At 47.4% G+C, this 17,740-nt stretch overlaps 1 protein-coding gene across 1 annotated transcript; it reads right to left on the bottom strand.

The window, feature by feature from the left end:
* Positions 1-408: 408 nt before the first annotated feature.
* LOC129563056 (dehydrogenase/reductase SDR family member 4) lies at positions 409-12,463 on the bottom strand. The gene is made up of 8 exons (XM_055436660.2): positions 12,233-12,463; positions 10,242-10,419; positions 5,722-5,823; positions 3,510-3,580; positions 3,365-3,416; positions 2,938-3,072; positions 2,439-2,494; positions 409-969 (listed from the first exon to the last, which is right to left on the bottom strand). The coding sequence occupies exons 1-8, from the start codon at positions 12,361-12,363 to the stop codon at positions 855-857; spliced, it is 840 nt and encodes a 279-aa protein (XP_055292635.1). The 5' UTR covers positions 12,364-12,463; the 3' UTR covers positions 409-854.
* Positions 12,464-17,740: the final 5,277 nt, after the last annotated feature.

Raw genomic sequence — 17,740 nt, forward strand, 5'->3', positions numbered from 1 at the left:
CTCCCTTTTCACTGCTTGCTCCGGACGCGTCTAGCTCGTCCTTCCTGACCCTCGAAGGAAGGAACTTGCTGCCAAGGGCGATGCTAGGAGAGGACCTGGCTACATCTGGGGAAGTTCAACCTTGCTTTCCCGCTTGCCCAGCCTCGGTGATCCCTGCGATGTTCTTGGCACCATCCCTGCGGCTGTGAGCCGAGAGTAGCACCTGGGAATGCCCGTGCCACCTCCTCCCAGCTGGCAGCTCTGCAAACACCTCCACCCCCAGCTTTACGCTCGGGTCCTGGAGACAAGGAGGAGGGTTAGGAGGATCCAGACTTAGCATCTGGGAACATACAGGGGAATCCAGTCCACTCAGACTTATGCTCTGCTCGGCTATCCTACACTGAAAAATGAGCACATTGACTCAAAGCATCGTGATCATCTGCGTTTTATTTGGACCTCATTTGCGAGTTGTTAATTTCCAACTCAGTTCCTTCCACTCCAAGTTCCTTCTGTCCCCTCTCCTCAAATTTCCCTGATGCCCAGAAAAAAAAATACAAGTTGGTCTTTACCACAGTAGACTAAGCCCTCTCAACTGGCCTGCTCTGTTCTCTCAAGGGACGTCTTTGTCCAAGGCTACAGCAACAGCAGGAATTCTCCTAAGACCACACCTTGATAGCAGAGAATGCTGGAGTTTTGCACAGGGCAGAATTGATTTGTGTGTGTGTGTGTATGTGTGTGTGTGTGTGGCAGGGGGGTGTTATGGTGTAAGGTTAGCAGTATGCTAGGCAGAGGTGGGAAAGGCCAGTTGATGGATTCGGGAACAGGACTCTGGAGTTGGAGCCCAATCTCTGCCCTGGTGGATGCTCTCCATGTCATTAGAGGTGGGATGGGGTCCCTCCAGCTACCACCACTGTCTCCCCAGTGATGTAGCTGGCATCTTCAGAGCATAGGAAAGACACGATGCCGGCACAATCCTCTGGCTTGCCTATCCTGGGAAGCAGGGAAAAAGGGAATAAAAATCAAACAGGGAATGGAATTTGCTGGAGTATCAGGCGATTTTTCAGGACCAGTGAATTGTCCATAAAATAGGGCTACCATTATTATATGCTGTTATAATTCAATAGAAGCATTAATACTGTACTCTGCAAAAACCACTACACATTATATTCATATAATATAGGGATACTTTGTTTTTTAGAGAACTCAGGACACCAAAATCCAAAGTTATATAGATAACCTGGCTATTTCATTCTTCAGAGAATTTGTTTCACATGTGTGCATACTATTCAAATATCAGAGAGTCTGTGAGACAGTAAATGATTTATTTAAAATGATTCCATTTGTACAGCTTCAATTCACAGACAACTTTTTTAGGAATCTATTTTTGTCTCAAAGTCATTTTGTGAGATTGTGCTAATTCTCAGTGTTTGTATCAGTGATTGCATAGTTAGGGAACACTTTAATCTAACTGCCATAGAATGCTCTAGAGGTGGGTGGAGTGGGTACTTCAAACCTAGAAGGACTGGATTAGTGGTTCTCCATCCTAACTACACATTGTTGTCATCTGAGAGGCTCAACTTCTCCCTCCCTCCCCTTCCCCCACTAAAGATGCCTAGGTCCTGCCTTGGACCAATTAACAAAGACTCTCTGGGAGTGAGGCTCGAGCATCTGGGGTTTCACAACTACTCAGCTGATTCTAATGTGCATCCAAGACTGAAAAGCACAGGGCCAGATCATTCACTGTGGCTCAAGGATGACAATGCCCTGACCGATTAATGAGTTGTGGACGAGGCCTGCAGCTCATGCCTGACATGAGAATGGCTTTGGGAGCACTTGAGAGCATCTCCCTCCTCAAGGAGGCATTGCTGGTACGTGTCCTTGAGAGGAAAAGGTGGAGGAGCTAAAGACAAGAGAGCTCCCAGAAGCCAGAGACTGGAAAGAGGCAGAGAACTTAGAGGACAGGGAGTCAGAGGAAGGTGCCTGACCTTTTGGGGGAAGAGGCTACTCTTCTTAAGCAAGGGAAGTTTGGAGACTTTCATTTGAATTGTAGGATCCTTTTATTTGAATTGTAGCATTATCAACCTGAACTTTGGAAACATGACTCTTTTTATTCAAGGGAGACTGAAAAAGCATGCTTTGATTTTGGTTTTGGTCCCTGATCTTTAGGGACACCCAGAAGTGGAGGCAAACACCCAGGTGGAGAGAGGAGTCAGGGCCTCCCCCTGGGCTCTGCTCCACTAAACCTGGATGCCTCTGTGTTTGGTTTTTGCAAGGAGGCAGACTCCCTGCACACACCACTGTAGTGATGCTCTGTTCACAAACTTGTGAAGTCTGTGTGTTTGAAGCAAGGAAAGGATGGCTATGTTGTCTGCGGGACTGAGAGACGGAAAGCTATGGGCTTCGAGGGACCAGACCTTTCCATCTTTATCCCCCCTCACCCTCCCCTGTGACAGCCTTACCTTTTGATCTTCATGGCTGCTTTTATGCTTTCTTGTCTTTCCTGATCCTCCCACAACTGCAGGAAAAAGGAAAATCTCTTCCTGTGAGGGCCAGTGAAAGGACAAACTGCCTGCCCTCACATCTATTGAGGGGAAGGATGGAGAGGAGCCCCCTTCATTTCCTAGTTCTTCCCAGCTCCCATCACCACTCACTGCCCTCCTCTGCTCCATTCTCTTCAGGTCCTAAGGAGGACTTTTGGTGGCTTGCTCCAGGTCTCGTCCACTTAAGGAAATCTGAAACAGCCTGAGTGGAATCTGAATTCCTCAGTCTCACTGTGCACCTTAGGAAAGGATGGTGTGGGGATCTGGTCTGGACACATGGCTGGTATGGAGGGGGAGTGTGGAAAAGTCCAGGGCAGGGGGTGGAAGTGGCTGGGAGCTCAGAACCCAGGAGCTGGGCTTCTCCATTGAGAAAATGCCCTTTAGAGTCCCAGTGGGATGCAGGACTCCCCTTCCTCACCACACGGCTGAAGCTAGTCTTGATGAGTCCAGGTGCCAGGCAGTTCACCCGAATATTCCACTCTGCCAGTTCTATGGCCAGGTTCTTAGTGAGGCCCAGCAAGGCTGTTTTAGAAATGTTGTAAGGACCCAGGCTCTGGGGAAAGCAAAGAATCGGTTAGTCTCTTCAACTCCAGCTCATTCTTGGTTCTTAACATAAGATAGAATGGGCAACTGATAATAGGGCATCTCTTGTTAAAGAGGGTCCCAGTTAGGAACTGTCTTATTGGCAAAACCGCCCCTCGGTTAGCATTTGTGGAGGCAAGACCTCTATTTCGTTGGAAGGTGGTGTGACTCCAAAAGGGGACACACATTTCCTAGGGTGACTGGAGGAATGGAAGGTACAGGATGGAGGAAAGGATAAAAGTAGCAGAGAAGGGGGTTCTTACAGGAAACGGGCTGTAGGCTGCTACGGAAGACACGATCACTATTGAGCCGCCTCTGAAAACAGAACAGAATGGCCCTGATGCCACGGACACCCTGCCCTCGGCCTGCCTGGGGCCCATCGCACCCAGGCCCCCCCCTTCCCTGTACCCTCGTTTCGCCATCTCTGGCACCACTGCCTTTGTCAGCAGGGCTGTGGCCTTCACATTAATGTCCAGAATCTGCAATAGAAGAGGGGCAACAGCATGAGGGTCTTCAGAAGATTGCAGAAGGCAGGGTGATGGAGAGTTAGCATGGGGTCCCCAGGATCTGTTTGTTAGGGTTTGCAGAAGTCCTAGAGATGATTTACCCAGAGCTTACAAGTGAAGATACCATGGCCCAGAGCAAGGGAGCTTTGAGAATGACAGCTAGAGAGTGACACATTTTGGGGTTTGGGTGAGAAAGAATGGAGGCTGGTTTATCTTGTTTCCTAAGTCTGATCTGGGATGGGGGAGCCTGGTGGGCTTCCGTCTATGGGTCACACAGAGTCGGACACGACTGAAGTGACTTAGCAGCAGCAGCAGCAGCAAGTCTGATCTGACCCAGAATGGATCTGAACTCTCAAGGCTGACTTGGACTTGAGCTGGACTGTCTTCCAACTAGCGAGAGCCTGGGAATTGGGCTGGCTTCCTGGACCTGCCCCAGAGTGAGCCGTGATTCTCAGGGAAAATGTGGCCTGACCTCAGGCACTTGGGGTTGTTCCAGCACTTTCCTGGCTTCTGAGTTAGGGAGGGAGATGCTCTTGGTCCTCCAGAATCGACTGTCTGGCTGCATACTTATTGGCAAATGGGATCATGAGGAGGCACTATTGGGGGAGCTGGGGCAGAGTCTAAAATCAAAACTGTACATCTGTAATGTAAACAGATGCATGAGCCTTGCTTACATTGTTCCAGGCACTGCTGGGATAGTCCCCTCCCATTCCTCCCATGTAACTGTTTATTTTGAAAAATTTCACTCTTACAGATAAGTTGAAATAGAAGGACAATGAATATCTGGATATCCTTTAACTACATTCACCAGTTGTTGACATTTTGTGCCATTTGCCCTAACTATGTGCTTATGCAGCTTTTTCCTTACCCTTGGAAGTTAAGTTGCAGACATTACAATACTATAGCCAAAATGCTTTAGCATTATTTCCAAATAATAAGGATGTTCTTACACACCACCATTCATTATCACACCCAAGAAATTTAACATTGATAATCATGATTTTACTTAATATACTGTCCATAAAAAATCTTCCCCAACTGTCCCCCAAATGTCCTTATTTTAAAAGTCCAGGGCTCAATCAAGGATCAACCACTGAATTTAGATTTGATGTATTATGATATTAAAAAAAAAGCCAACTAAAAAGAAAAATTACCCAGTTTATAACTGATTTTCATGTGGTCCCTATTCAGACTGCTCATGAAAGATGTTTCTCTGCTTTAAAGAATATCAATCAGGAACTGACCCACTGAAGACCATGTTGGCACTTTGGTCTCTCTGTCTGTGGAACACTGATAAACAAACTAGAATATTTTAGTATCCTTAAACTTCAGTGTTGAGAAATTATTGATGACATCAGGGTAAAAGGCAAAACCATGGGAGATCATAAAAAATTTAGCATTTCCAAATCATGTGGGAGTATTAACCTTAGTAAACAAAGACAAATCTTTCAATTAAGACTTTATAATTAAAGAATGTAGGTCTGTGATATACATTATAAATATAATGTAATTATATAGGCTCATGTGAAAACCAATATTCTGTTTCTTGAATTTAGACATCTAGATCTCAGATGTTCTTGACATTGGAGTTAAAAAAGAAAGCGTGCAAGTCTTTTTCAAAGGCTGTATGTCATAAAGCGGCAACTTAGTTCATTTCACTAGAACTGATATTTCACTTAACTAGCAGCTATTAAAGTTTTCCAGCTAATGAAAAATCATTCGTTTTTGGCAGCTGAGAGGGGGAGGGGTGGTGTGTAAGTCTGAGTGTATTAGTTATTGGCATATTAGCTGCCATGCCTGCTGGAAATAAACCAGGAAGAAGAGCTTGGATAAGCCCACGGTGGTAGAGGGGAGAGAGTTGGGGGAGGGAAGCAGAAGACAGTTAGCAAGGAGTCAATGAAAGCAAATTTGTGGAGAAGCAGGAATGAAAGAGAAAGACAGGGACAAAGGGAGCCTCCCACCGCCATGCTCCCTTTGCCAGGTGCCCTGCAGGTGTGTGGCAAATTGTGAGGATTCCTCACATTTACACTGCACTTGACAAGTGCATTCTAAAAGCAGACTGAGTGCGTGCCACCTTCTGAGGCCCACCCCCTGCTGCTCTCATCCCCTCTTACCTTGTCCCACACCTCCTCGGAGACATCCATCAAGTTTCCAAAGAAAGGGTTGACGGCAGCATTGGAGATCAGGATGTCCACGCCGCCATGAAGCTTCACAGCCTAGAGAGGAGGAAGATCTGAATTAGGGCTACAGGACAGTAACTTCAGTTCAGTTCAGTCGCTCAGTCGTGTCCGACTCTTTGTAACCCCAAGAACCTCAGCATGCCAGGCTTCCCTGTCCATCACCAATTCCCGGAGTTTACCCAAACTGACCCATTGAGTCAGTGATGCCATCTAACCATCTCATTCTCTGTTGTCCCGTTCTCCTCCTGCCTTCAATCTTTTCCAACTCCAGGTTCCTATACAATATTGCTCTTTACAGCATCAGACCTTGCTTCTATCACCACTCACATCCACAACTGGGTGTTGTTTATGCTTTGGCTCCATCCCTTCATTCTTTCTGGAGTTATTTCTCCACTGATCTCCAGTAGCATATTGGGCACCTACTGACCTGGGGAGTTCATCTTTCAGTGTCCTATCTTTTTGCCTTTTCATACAGGACGGTAAGGGAGGTGCATTTATCAATATTGGTAAAGGGTTCCTTCTTAGGGACAGTTGTCAAAATGAACTCTTTTCCTTAAAATATTTTCTCTTCAAAAGCACCCCAAGCTCTGCTGTTGTTGTTTAGTCACTAAACAGTGTCCAACTCTTACAATCTTGAGGACTGCAACCTGCCAGGTTGCTCTGTCTGTGGGATTTCCCAGGTAATAATACTGGAATGGATTGCCATTTCCTTCTTCAGGGGATCAAACCTGCATCTCTTGCATTGGCAGACGGATTCTCTACCACTGAGTCACCAGGGAAGCCCCAAGCTCTACTGCTAAAACATTCAAGGTTGTCTCATTTCTTTTGCAATCTCTTCTTCCTGCTGCCACTTCTTCTAAGGCTGTCACTGATCCTTTCTCTTTTGATTTTCCCTTTTGGAACTCCTTTATTCTCATGGCCTCAGCTTTCACCTCAAAATCCATTTCTAAACCTTTCCTCTTTTGTCCTAGCCCCATTTCTCCAAGTGCTTACTTTCCAGTTTCCCTTGAATGAGTTACCACTAGTCAAACTCAGCCTGTCCACATGTACCTGAATGGAAAAATGAATTTAAATAGACCCACAGAAAGTTGCCCCTGGGAGGGGCCTTTGAGATCATCTCGCCCAATGTCCTCATGGTGAAGGTGATAAAACTGAGGTTCAGTGAAGTTAATTTCTCAAGGTCATATAGCTCAGTAATGACATATCAGGACCAGCTAAGAAGAGGAGTTCTACTCATTGAGTCTTTGGAGAGGTGATATGCTTAAGGCACAAGACTAGTTAGTGGTGGCAGAACTGACTCTCTAGCCCAGAGCTAATTCATAAGAGTCCTTCAGAGGTGAGTTGGGGTCACTATGAACCTGGCTATCCAGGAGGGCCACAATGGGGGAGACGCCGGTCTGGGCTTAAAGCAGTTCCACGCTCAGTGGTGATGTGTTTTTCTCCCCTCCCCCACCTCCTGCTTTTATTGTTTTGGCCTGGAGACACGGAAGATTTAAGGCAGAAACTGAGATTTAAACTGGGAAAACCAAGAGAGCCAACAGCTAACCTCCTTAATAAACTGTAAGTAGGTGGTAAAGGCACGTGCTGGAGTAACGAATAAACAGTCTTTCTGCCAGCATTCTGCCACTGGGCAAACAGACTTCACATTTGCCCAGACCTGGCAATTTTGATGCCTTGGGCAAACGGCACTAAATGGGCCCTCAATCAACTTTGTGCTTCCCGATTTGGCACACAGAGGGGTGTTATTACCAATGTGTACCATCTGCTAACTCCCGTTTTTAACTAATTATTCTTGCTAACTAGGTGCTAAGCTCAGTTGCTTCCACACTGCTGAGGGGGATGCCTGGGCTGTCAACACGTAAATTTAACACATTTTAAGATCACGTAATCTTTGCAAAACCTGTATCAGTACTCTCCTGCACTGTCTAAATTTTGGCGTCCAGGTCACCTGCCTCGGCTCTGTGTAAGTCTCAAGGAAAACGCAAGATGCGTCAGAAAGTGACGCGTGCAGATGTGTTAGGGGTGGGGAGCCAGTGGACTGCGGTAGAATTGCCTGGAGCACTCTTCCGGTTGGTCTGTGCATCCCAACCCCTTCTCCTTTTAGGCCTATCAGCACGGAGAGGACAGCAGGCTGGCTTGTGACTGAACAGAGACAGAGAACGTGGAAGATTAATGGCGAAATTGCTATGGCCACCCAGGTGTCTTCGAAGGCTTGCTCTAAATTGTGTGATTGCTACCCTAAACTGGTTAAGAGTTGCTCGCTCTGTGTTCTGATAGGTCTATATATATATATATATATATATTTTTTTTTAAAGTAGAATCAAGTGGAGAAGTGGCTGATCTGGTTTCAGCTCTTGCCGCCTTTGAGAAGCTTCAAGGTGCAGCTTAGGAGGCCACTGGGGAACAACCATGCTCAGGGCAGCAGCTTCCCTCATCACAGGCTAGTGGCTGGCCATAGGCAGGACACATATCAAACCGCCAAGTATCCTATCATTCTCCACTCGACACTGGTCTTTTCAACTACTTGAGAGTCAATTTTGATTCATCCCTCCTGGTTCCATTTCTTGACACCAGCCAGGGGGAGAAAAATTTGGTTGGTTCCCACTAAACATCTCTTAGGTACATCTGTTCTGGCCTTTCTGCCACTGCTCTAGACCCAAGTGACAATGTCAGCTTCCTCACCAATGTCCTTGTCCAGAGTCTTCTTTTCTCCAATATATCCTTCCTACCAGTGCCAGATTATTGTTCTTTAGTAATTATTTCCACCTTCCTCAAAATCTCACGTGGATTCTTATCTCCTCCAAGAATGTCTAAACTCCTTTGGGAGGCCATGGAGGTCCATGTCCCACATCCTTCCCACCGGAACCATTTCCTACCAGGGCTCCCGAGCCTGTGCTCTCACACTGTGGGTTCACAGAGCACCCCACCCTCCCTTCCTTGACTATCTGCTCATTTTGCAGGATCATTTGAGATCCTGGACCTATGCCATCTGCCTAGTCCAACCCACTCCTCAAAGTCTAGCTCAAACGCCACTTCTGGGTCACAGCTGCAGGATGGGCAAAGGGGACCTGGTGAGGGTCCAGAAGTCACATTCCCAGCAGGATTTTGACATTAAGTGGCCACATACATTTCACATGGCCACTAGTTGGCCCAGGATCCCAGGTGGCTGCCACCCTGAGGATCAAGGTCTCAGGCTCTGTCCAGCAGAGATGGCAGAGGTGGCCAGGCATGGTGGCTTTCTTGGGCCCACAACTGACTCTCTCCAATGCACATTTGAGCACCTTCCAAATGACTCCTGACAAATGGAATAACCTATGCTGTCTACTATGCCACTGTGTACAATCGTTTCATGCCCTCCTTGTCTAAGATTACCCAAATTATTTCCACTGCTTTCCATTCTGTCAGCACAGTATCTTTTGCTTCCCATCCTTGGGTAGATTCTTCCTGCCCCTCCAAGAAATAAAGGGTGTGCCCTGAGCCTAGGAAAGAGTGGCCTCCTTTGTAAGATGTTCACCTGCAAGACTGGTGCCATCCAGCTCACGACACTGGCTGAGCCACTTTCTTTGAGACTAAAGTCCAAGAGGGCACCTAAGGCCTGACCTGGTAGGGAAATGCTTGGTAGTTTGTAGGTAGCTTGACTTCCCTGGTGGCTGAGACGGTAAAGAATCTGCCTGCAATGCAGGAGATCCGGGTTAGATCTCTGGGTCAGGAAAATCCCCTAGAGAAGGGAATGGCTAGGCACTCCAGTATTCTCGCCTGGAGAATTCCATGGATGGAGGAGTCTGGTGGGCTACAGTCCATGGGATCACAAAAGTTGGACATGACTGAGTGACTAACACAAACACACAGGTAGCTGGTAAGTCTGGGTTGGCTCACATCTCTTCCGTTACTAGTTGTGGGACCTTGGGGTGTTGCCCCAGCTTTCTGAACCAGTCTTTAAACAGGGAGCATGGTCCTGCCTTTGCTTGGGTTGTTGTTTGGAGATAACCTGTGAAAGGCTCGAGACAAAGTGAATGGCACACAGTAGGTGGCTGAAACATAACGGGCTGCCTCCTATAGGTTCCTGGGTACTCAACTTTATAAACTGAAAAACGGGATTGATTGTTTCTTAGCTCATAGTGGGAATGCCAATTTACCCTTCTCATCTGCCCAATTAGACTGGAAGCTATTGGAGAGCCAGGACCAGCTGTTTTTTGGGTGCTCCAAGGCACAATGCAGGGTAGAAACAGTTCAGTGTTTTTTGGTTCTCTGACTGAGATGGGATGATTCTCGGAGACAGAACAGAAAGGCACACATAAAGATGTGCCGGTGGACTGGTGTGGGTATGCAGAACGCACTATTTTGTTTTAGTTAACAGTGCTGGTTTGGATTACACCCATGTTTCCAGGAAAACCAGCTCAGGCTGCCTCCCTTCTGCTGTCTCATGGCTCTGGACCTGTATCCTTGCTGCTTACCGTGGCCACCAGCCGCTCCCGGTCCTCAGCCTTCCCTACATGGCACACGGTGCCCGTCACGCTCAGCCCCTCCCCTTGCAGCGCTGCCACTGCCTGGTCCACATTCTGCTGCTTCCGGCTGCTGACCACCACATGGGCCCCGTCCTGGGCCAGACGCCGGGCGATGGCAAAACCGATCCTGTGGGCAGAGAGAGATAAGGACTTTTAAGCCTGGTACAGGAAGAGGGTGAGAGCATGGGCTCTTAAGTCAGGCTGCCTGGACTTCGAATTCCAGCTCTTTCTGTAGGATCTCCAAGTGTTAGGATTAATGGCACAGCCATTACCATACAGATGGACATGCTTAGCATCTTTTTGGCGCTGGATTACTATTTTTATTATGGTTTTGGCCCTCAGTCTAGGTTCCCAGGAAGTGATAAAACCTTCCACAGGTGTTATCCACCATGGGTCATAGGCTCCATACCCTATAGGGACTGAGGGGAGAAAAGAAATGAGTTAGGGGTATAGCAAGCAGCAGTGATTTCCATGATTGGAGAGTCTCTCTCAGAAAAGCTTCTACCCCTAAATAGTTTCCTTAGGATAGCAATCTACATCATCTCAATATTCTATTGTTAGTTATGTTTTGGGGTACATATGAAACGGGGTTTCAGGTTCAGTCAGTTCAGTCGCTCAGTCGTATCCAACTCTTTGTGACCCCATGGACTGCAGCATCCAGGACTTCCTGTCCATCACCAACTCCCAGAGTTTACTCAAATTCATATCCACTGAGTCGGTGACGCCATCCAACCACCTCATCCTCTGTCGTCCCCTTCTCCCGCCTTCAATCTTTCTCAGCATCAGAACTGAACTGAATGAGTTATGTTTTGGGGTATGTATGAAACTGGAGGTCTCTGGTTACAAACATAAATTTTTTACGTTCATAAGAGAAAGTGTTACACATTAAAAAAAAAATCATCTATCTGGCTATATGGGTCTTGGTTGGTCCATGTGGGATCTAGTTCACTGACCAGGGATTGAACCTGGGCCTCCTGCATTGAGAGCATGGAGTTAGCCACTGGACCTCCAGGGAAGCCCCCAGGGTTACACATTTTGTACTTGTTAGCCATTAGGTTTCCCCATTTATATGTATTCTAGCTTTGTGAAGAGCTGGCATCTAGCAGGGGTCTGTGGGAATGAGAAACAGGGTAGGTAACAGTGGTTGGGGAGAAGGCACTGGCACCCCACTCCAATACTCTTGCCTGGAAAATCCCAGCTGCAGTCCATGGGGTTGCTAAGAGTTGGATATGACTGAGCGACTTCACTTTCACTTTTCATTTCCATGCATTGGAGAAGGAAATGGCAACCCACTCCAGTGTTCTTGCCTGGAGAATCCCAGGGATGGCGGAGCCTGGTGGGCTGACGTCTATGGGGTCACACAGAGTCAGACACAACTGAAGTGACTTAGCAGCAGCAGCAGCAGCTGCAACAGGGGTTGGTAAGAAACAGGCTGGGCAAGGGAGGCCACAATATACTGAACTAAACAAGAATCTGGACACATGACTTGTGTCTCCTCTACGGAAGGGGCAAAGTTCTGTGAGGCTCCTGGGGGTGCCGCAGTGGGGTGTCTGGAACATTTCCACAGTCGGTGTAGGCAGTGGATAGGGTGTTTGGAATCTGGACTGTCCTGGACTTCTGGCCTCTGGTCTTCCCAGACTCTAGGTGGAGCCAGTTGATTGGGACGGCCCAGAACCCCAGGAGACAAGATAGATGGGGTGGGGTGAGGGGCAGCACCAAGGCGGCAGAGTCGAGCCAGAGGCAGCAGTGACAAGAGAGCTGGCAGCTGTAAAGGTGGGGGGAGCGCAATCCGAAGGGGGCTGCAGGCCAACCACGTGGTGCCTCTCTTCCAGGGTCAACTCTGGCCACACGGGAGGACTGAAGAGAGGGCACGGGAGGCCAAGGACAAGGGGTAGTACCTTTTTGCAGACAACGGGGGACTCTGAGACTCGGGCACTCACCCGTCAGTGGAGGCCGTTACTAAGGCCACCTTATTCTCCAGCGGGTTCCGGCGCGCCATCCCGCAGCTGGCCATCCGGACCGACTTCCACGACCGCGCACAGGCACCCAATGCCAGTCGCACCTTCAACATGGCTCGGCCGGTTCAGGGTTCTGCACCGCCCAGGGGAGGTGACAGGGGGCAGGGCGAAGGGTGAGGCTCCTCCTGCTCGGCGGCCCGCCTCCCCGCTCCCCGTAAGCCCTAGATCCGGACAGCTCGTCCAGCTGCGCGCGGGCCCTTGGCCAGGGGAGCCGGCCGTGGCCGAGAGCGCCCCCTGCCGTTCGTGGCCGTCGCGCGCCCAGATCCCCTGTTCGCCCGGGCCGGCCCGGCCTGGGATGGCGCTGTCGGTTCCGGTTCCCTGTAGGGCCCTCCCCACCTCGGGGAGCTCGTAGCCTTCTTTGTCCTGCTCCTCCTCCCACATCTGCTTGCCCACGTCAGTTTTTGGGGCAGAGGGGACTTTAACTGTTTGATTTTGCTTCCTAGAACTTCAAGGTGGGTTTTGTTTTCCAAGAAAGTCTGGGTCCACGTTTGTGACAGCCCAAAAGAGGGCAGATGTTTTGAGATTGCCCATGGGGGTGAGGCCCGTGGTCCCCAGGCAGCTCACCTCCTGAGGGTCTCAGGGGAGCCTGGAGGAGCCTAGGAGAGACACCTGAGGGAGAGGAGCAGGGCTAGGCCCGCACTGCCCTTCACTCTGGCTCAAGTTCTTCTCCATCCCGATAGGCCTGGAGGGCAGACTCTGATCACCAGGGGTAACCAGTGTGCACAATTAAAGATCCTGCCCTGACAGAATCTCTTATATCCTCCACTCTAGAGGACTTCTCTAGGCCTAAGTGGTACCAAGGAGGTAGAGTGTCCGCTAACCAGTGGTGGAAATTCAGAGCATTCAGGAGCACTCAAGTTGTCCATAATCACTGTATCCCCGGGTCTTAGCCTCCATCCTAGTTCAATAAATATTTGTTGAATGTAAAAGCATTTTATAAACTTTGAACTACTAAACACATAGTAATTATTGCCACCATAGAGTAATTATTATTGCTGCCACAGGCCAGGCTCTCCATCTGTAAGCTGAGGGTGCTGGGTTAGATGATAGATAAGGTCCTCTCCAGCTATAAATTCTGTGTCCAAGACTTCAGCCTCCACTTCTGCCAAGTGGGCTGAAATGATCTCCCTCCTGGGTTTCTGGGAGAATTAATAAATCTGGATGGCTTATGATACACTGAAGAAAGGCCCTGACAGACCCAGTGTCAGCATCTGAATTGGTTTAACCCTGTGGCCTCCCAATGCCAGCCTGAGAAGTTGTGCAGATCCAAGGCAAAGTTTTCACTAGTTCAAGGCAAAAAAATAAAAAGAAAATACAGTGTTTCATAAAGCTAAGCTTATTTAATTTAACAGATAGTCCTTTATTCTGGGATATGCTTTTGCTCTTTTTTTTTTTTTTTTTGGTGTTAGTCTTTCTGTTAAGAGAAGATGATGAAAGCAGATGGGTAGGTTGAGAAAAGGGTTGTTAGTTGGTGAAATCACCAGTCTGGCAACCTGATGTCAATCCCTACAATTAGAGGAGAGAGAATCCTAGTCTGTGAAATTCAGTTCCGGGGATTGCTGTTTAACAGAATTCACATGCTCAAAATTCTCCAAGCCAGGCTTCAGCAATATATGAACCGTGAACTTCCAGATGTTCAAGCAGGTTTTAGAAAAGGCAGAGGAACCAGAAATCAAATTGCCAACATCCTCTGGATCATGGAGACAGCAAGAGAGTTCCAGAAAAACATCTATTTCTGCTTCCTTGACTATGCTAAAGCCTTTGACTGTGTGGATCACAATAAACTGTGGAAAATTCTGAAAGAGATGGGAATACCAGACCACCTGACCTGCCTCTTGAGAAACCTGTATGCGGGACAGGAAGCAACAGTTAGAACTGGAATGGAACAACAGACTGGTTCCAAATAGGAAAAGGAGTACATCAAGGTTGTATATTGTCACCTTGCTTATTTAACTTCTATGCAGAGTACATCATGAGGAACGCTGGGCTGGAAGAAACACAAGCTGGAATCAAGATTGCTGGGAGAAATATCAATAACCTCAGATATGCAGATAACACCACCCTTATGGCAGAAAGTGAAGAGAAAATAAAAGCCTCTTGATGAAAGTGAAAGAGGAGAGTGAAAAGGTTGGCTTGAAGCTCAACATTCAGAAAACAAAGATCATGGCATCTGGTCCCACCACTTCATGGGAAATAGATGGGGAAACAGTGGAAACAGTGTCAGACTTTATTTTTCTGGACTCCAAAATCACTGCAGATGCTGATTGCAGCCATGAAATTAAAAGACGCTTACTCCTTGGAAGGAAAGTTATGACCAACCTAGATAGCATATTAAAAAGCGGAGACATTACTTTGCCAACCAAGGTCCGTCTAGTCAAGGCTATGGTTTTTCCCATGGTCATGTATGGATGTGAGAGTTGGACTGTGAAGAAAGCTGATCGCCGAAGAACTGATGCTTTTGAACTGTGGTGTTGGAGAAGACTCTTGAGAGTCCCTTGGACTGCAAGGAGATCCAACCAGTCCATTCTAGAGAAGATCAATCCTGGGTGTTCATTGGAAGGACCGATGCTAAAGCTGAAACTGCAATACTTTGGCCACCTCGTGCGACGAGTTGACTCACTGGAAAAGACTCTGATGCTGGGAGAGATTGGGGGCAGGAGGAGATGGGGACAACAGAGAATAAGATGGCTTGATGCCATCACCGACTCAATGGACATGAGTTTGGGTGAACTCCAGGAGTTGGTGATGGACAGGGAGGCCTGGCGTGCTGTGATTCATGGGGTCGCAAAGAGTCGGACACGACTGAGCGACTGAACTGAACTGAAAGGTTCAGGTAGCATATGTGTAGGTCAGCTGAGCAGCCAAAAAGATTTCAGCATCTAAAAGTGTATGAGTACTGAATGATATAGCAAGCATGCACTAGATTTATAGTTTATTCCTCAATCGAGATGTTATACAGCTGTGGTATTCAGCACATCCCGATGAGATAAGAGAGCTTGAGTCTAATTTTCCCCATGTGCGGGGAAAACTGACTCTGACTGGTGCCCCTCAGTCTGAACCTCATGAATTATTGACGACAGAGGCTGGATAGCATGACACTCCTCTTCCTTCTGACCTGTTCAGAGCTAACGCGCTGTGGAAACCCTTCCCAGGGCTTGCCACCTGCCTGTTGGGGCTGGGGGAGGGGATTTAGGAGAACTGAAGCAGAGCCTCTCAGGGCTTTGGCTCAAAGGCACAGGCCTGTAAGGCCCATTTGATTTCCACTTCCTGTCCAGAGGTGAGCAGTCAGATTCAGGGGTTGAGATTAGCGGGGGTGGGGGTGGGGGTGGAGGCTGAGGGAGGTCACACCCCACAGAGCAGAAGGTTTGAGGGCCTTCTCTGGTGGTCCAGTGGTTAAGAATCTGCCTTAAGATACCACTAGCCTCAGGGCAACTAAGCCCTTGTGCCACAACTACCGAGCCTACATGCTCTGGAGCCCACACTCCGCAACAAGAGAAGCCCTCTCAAAGAGCAAAGGGTTTGGGGAAAGGAGAATCCTGGCTTGGGAGCTCATGAACGGCACATAGCCTCCTTGTCTGGGTGGAGGGTATATTTGGCCTCCAGAGAATGCCGGAGATATTGGGGGTGGGGGGGAATCTGTGATCAGAAAAATGTAGAAGGAAAGCAAAAAGGATGCGAGTCTTCAGCCTCTACTACTCATCAAGCTGGTTTGTTGAAGAGGGTAGGAAATTTGGGGGAAAAATACATATGTGCGTAAGAGTCTCTTTTAAGTGGGGATTTTAATAGGTAATGGGGTTGTTCTTATATGGAGGTGGGACCATCTGCAGATCTTGAGGAGACGCCTCTGTGATTGAGGACTGCACTCTCATCTTCCTCAAAGGCTGACTGTAGTCCGGAAGGAAGTTCACCTGGGGTGGAATTCAAGTCCTGCATCTTGCTATAGCTATTCCATTTTGGCCATTGACTCATCATCCCTGACACAAGTCAGGCTTGTGTGGTGTGGGAGGACTGTGTGATAACAGTGACTTTTACTGAACACTTGCTAAGTGCTGGCAACTGTTGGGTGCTTTTTATAATTTTTATTGAGTATGTCTAATCCAGTGAAATAGGCAGTTTTATTTCCATATGTGAAATCAAAATGAGTCATGACAACCTGACCTGCTGTCAGTGTTGAATAGCTACTCTTAATTTTTTTGACGTTGTTAGAGAATAACAGTTTTCTTGGAAATTAATTTTCTCTAAATTGAAATTTTATTTTCTGCATCAATGCATTTTTGTTCTAATCATTGAAATATCTATTTTTTAAGTTACAAAAATAACACATGTTCACAATTTTTAAAAGAGACACAAGGTTATAGAGTGAAAAGTAAAAAAGAAATTCTTCCTTCTGCTTCCTTTACCTGCTCCCCCTATAGCTCTTGGTCTTGTGTATCCTTCTAGAAGTTTCCTAGGCATTTACATGCATATTTTCCCTTAAACATTTTCCATGAATGGAATGGCACTACACATAATGTCCTTCAAATTGCTTGTTTCTCTTCTTTCTTCTTTTTCCCTACTTCTTTCATTTCTTAAAATACGTTCTTGGCGATTGTTCTGAGTAGTTCACAATAGTCCCCTTTATTATGTCTCTCCCTTTTAAAAATAGCTATACGATACTCCATTGTGTGGATATGCCATAATTTATTTAGCCAGTCTCCCACTGATGAACATTTAAATAGCTTCCAGTGTTTTGCCATTTCAAACACTGCTGCAATGAACAACCTTGGATGTATATATATGTTTTGTATTTGGTGCAAATATGTATATTTTATCCTGGGTCAAATGTTTTCAATTGATGACTATGGTCAAATGACCTTCAGTTCAGTTCAGTTCAGTTGCTCAGTCGTGTCCGACTCTCTGCGACCCCATGAATCACAGCACGCCAGGCCTCCTTGTCCATCACCAACTTCCGGAGTTCACTCAAACTCATGTCCACAGAGTCGGTGATGCCATCCAGCCATCTCATTCTCCGTCGTCCCCTTCTCCTCCCGCTCCCAACCTAAAAGAGATTTAATCAGTTCTGATGAAACTTTTTTCTAAACTCACTTTACCTGCTGCTCTGTCCTTTTATACATTCTGTGTAGAATGGTTTAAACTGTGGTTGATGGTATAAGCTTAGGGCGATAAGAGGCAGCATACCTTGGTCTCAGTGCCTGGAAACCCATGGGATCGGTGGCTCCCCCTGACCTGCTGCTTGCGGACCTGGGGTACACTTAGTTTCCCTCATGTTTGTAACAGACACGGCCAACCCAGGATTGCCAGATTTTAGGAACTGGAAACAGAAGGTAGGAATCTGGGTTTTAATATGAAATATTTGATTTAAAAATATGTATTTATTTATTTGGCTGCAGCACAGGGGATCTTCAATCTTCAGTTGTGGCATGCGGAATC

The sequence above is a fragment of the Moschus berezovskii genome, chromosome 9 (assembly GCF_049115385.1).
Source record: "Moschus berezovskii isolate FMDL1 chromosome 9, NW_MosBer_1.0, whole genome shotgun sequence".
Classification (NCBI taxonomy): Eukaryota; Metazoa; Chordata; class Mammalia; order Artiodactyla; family Moschidae; genus Moschus; species Moschus berezovskii.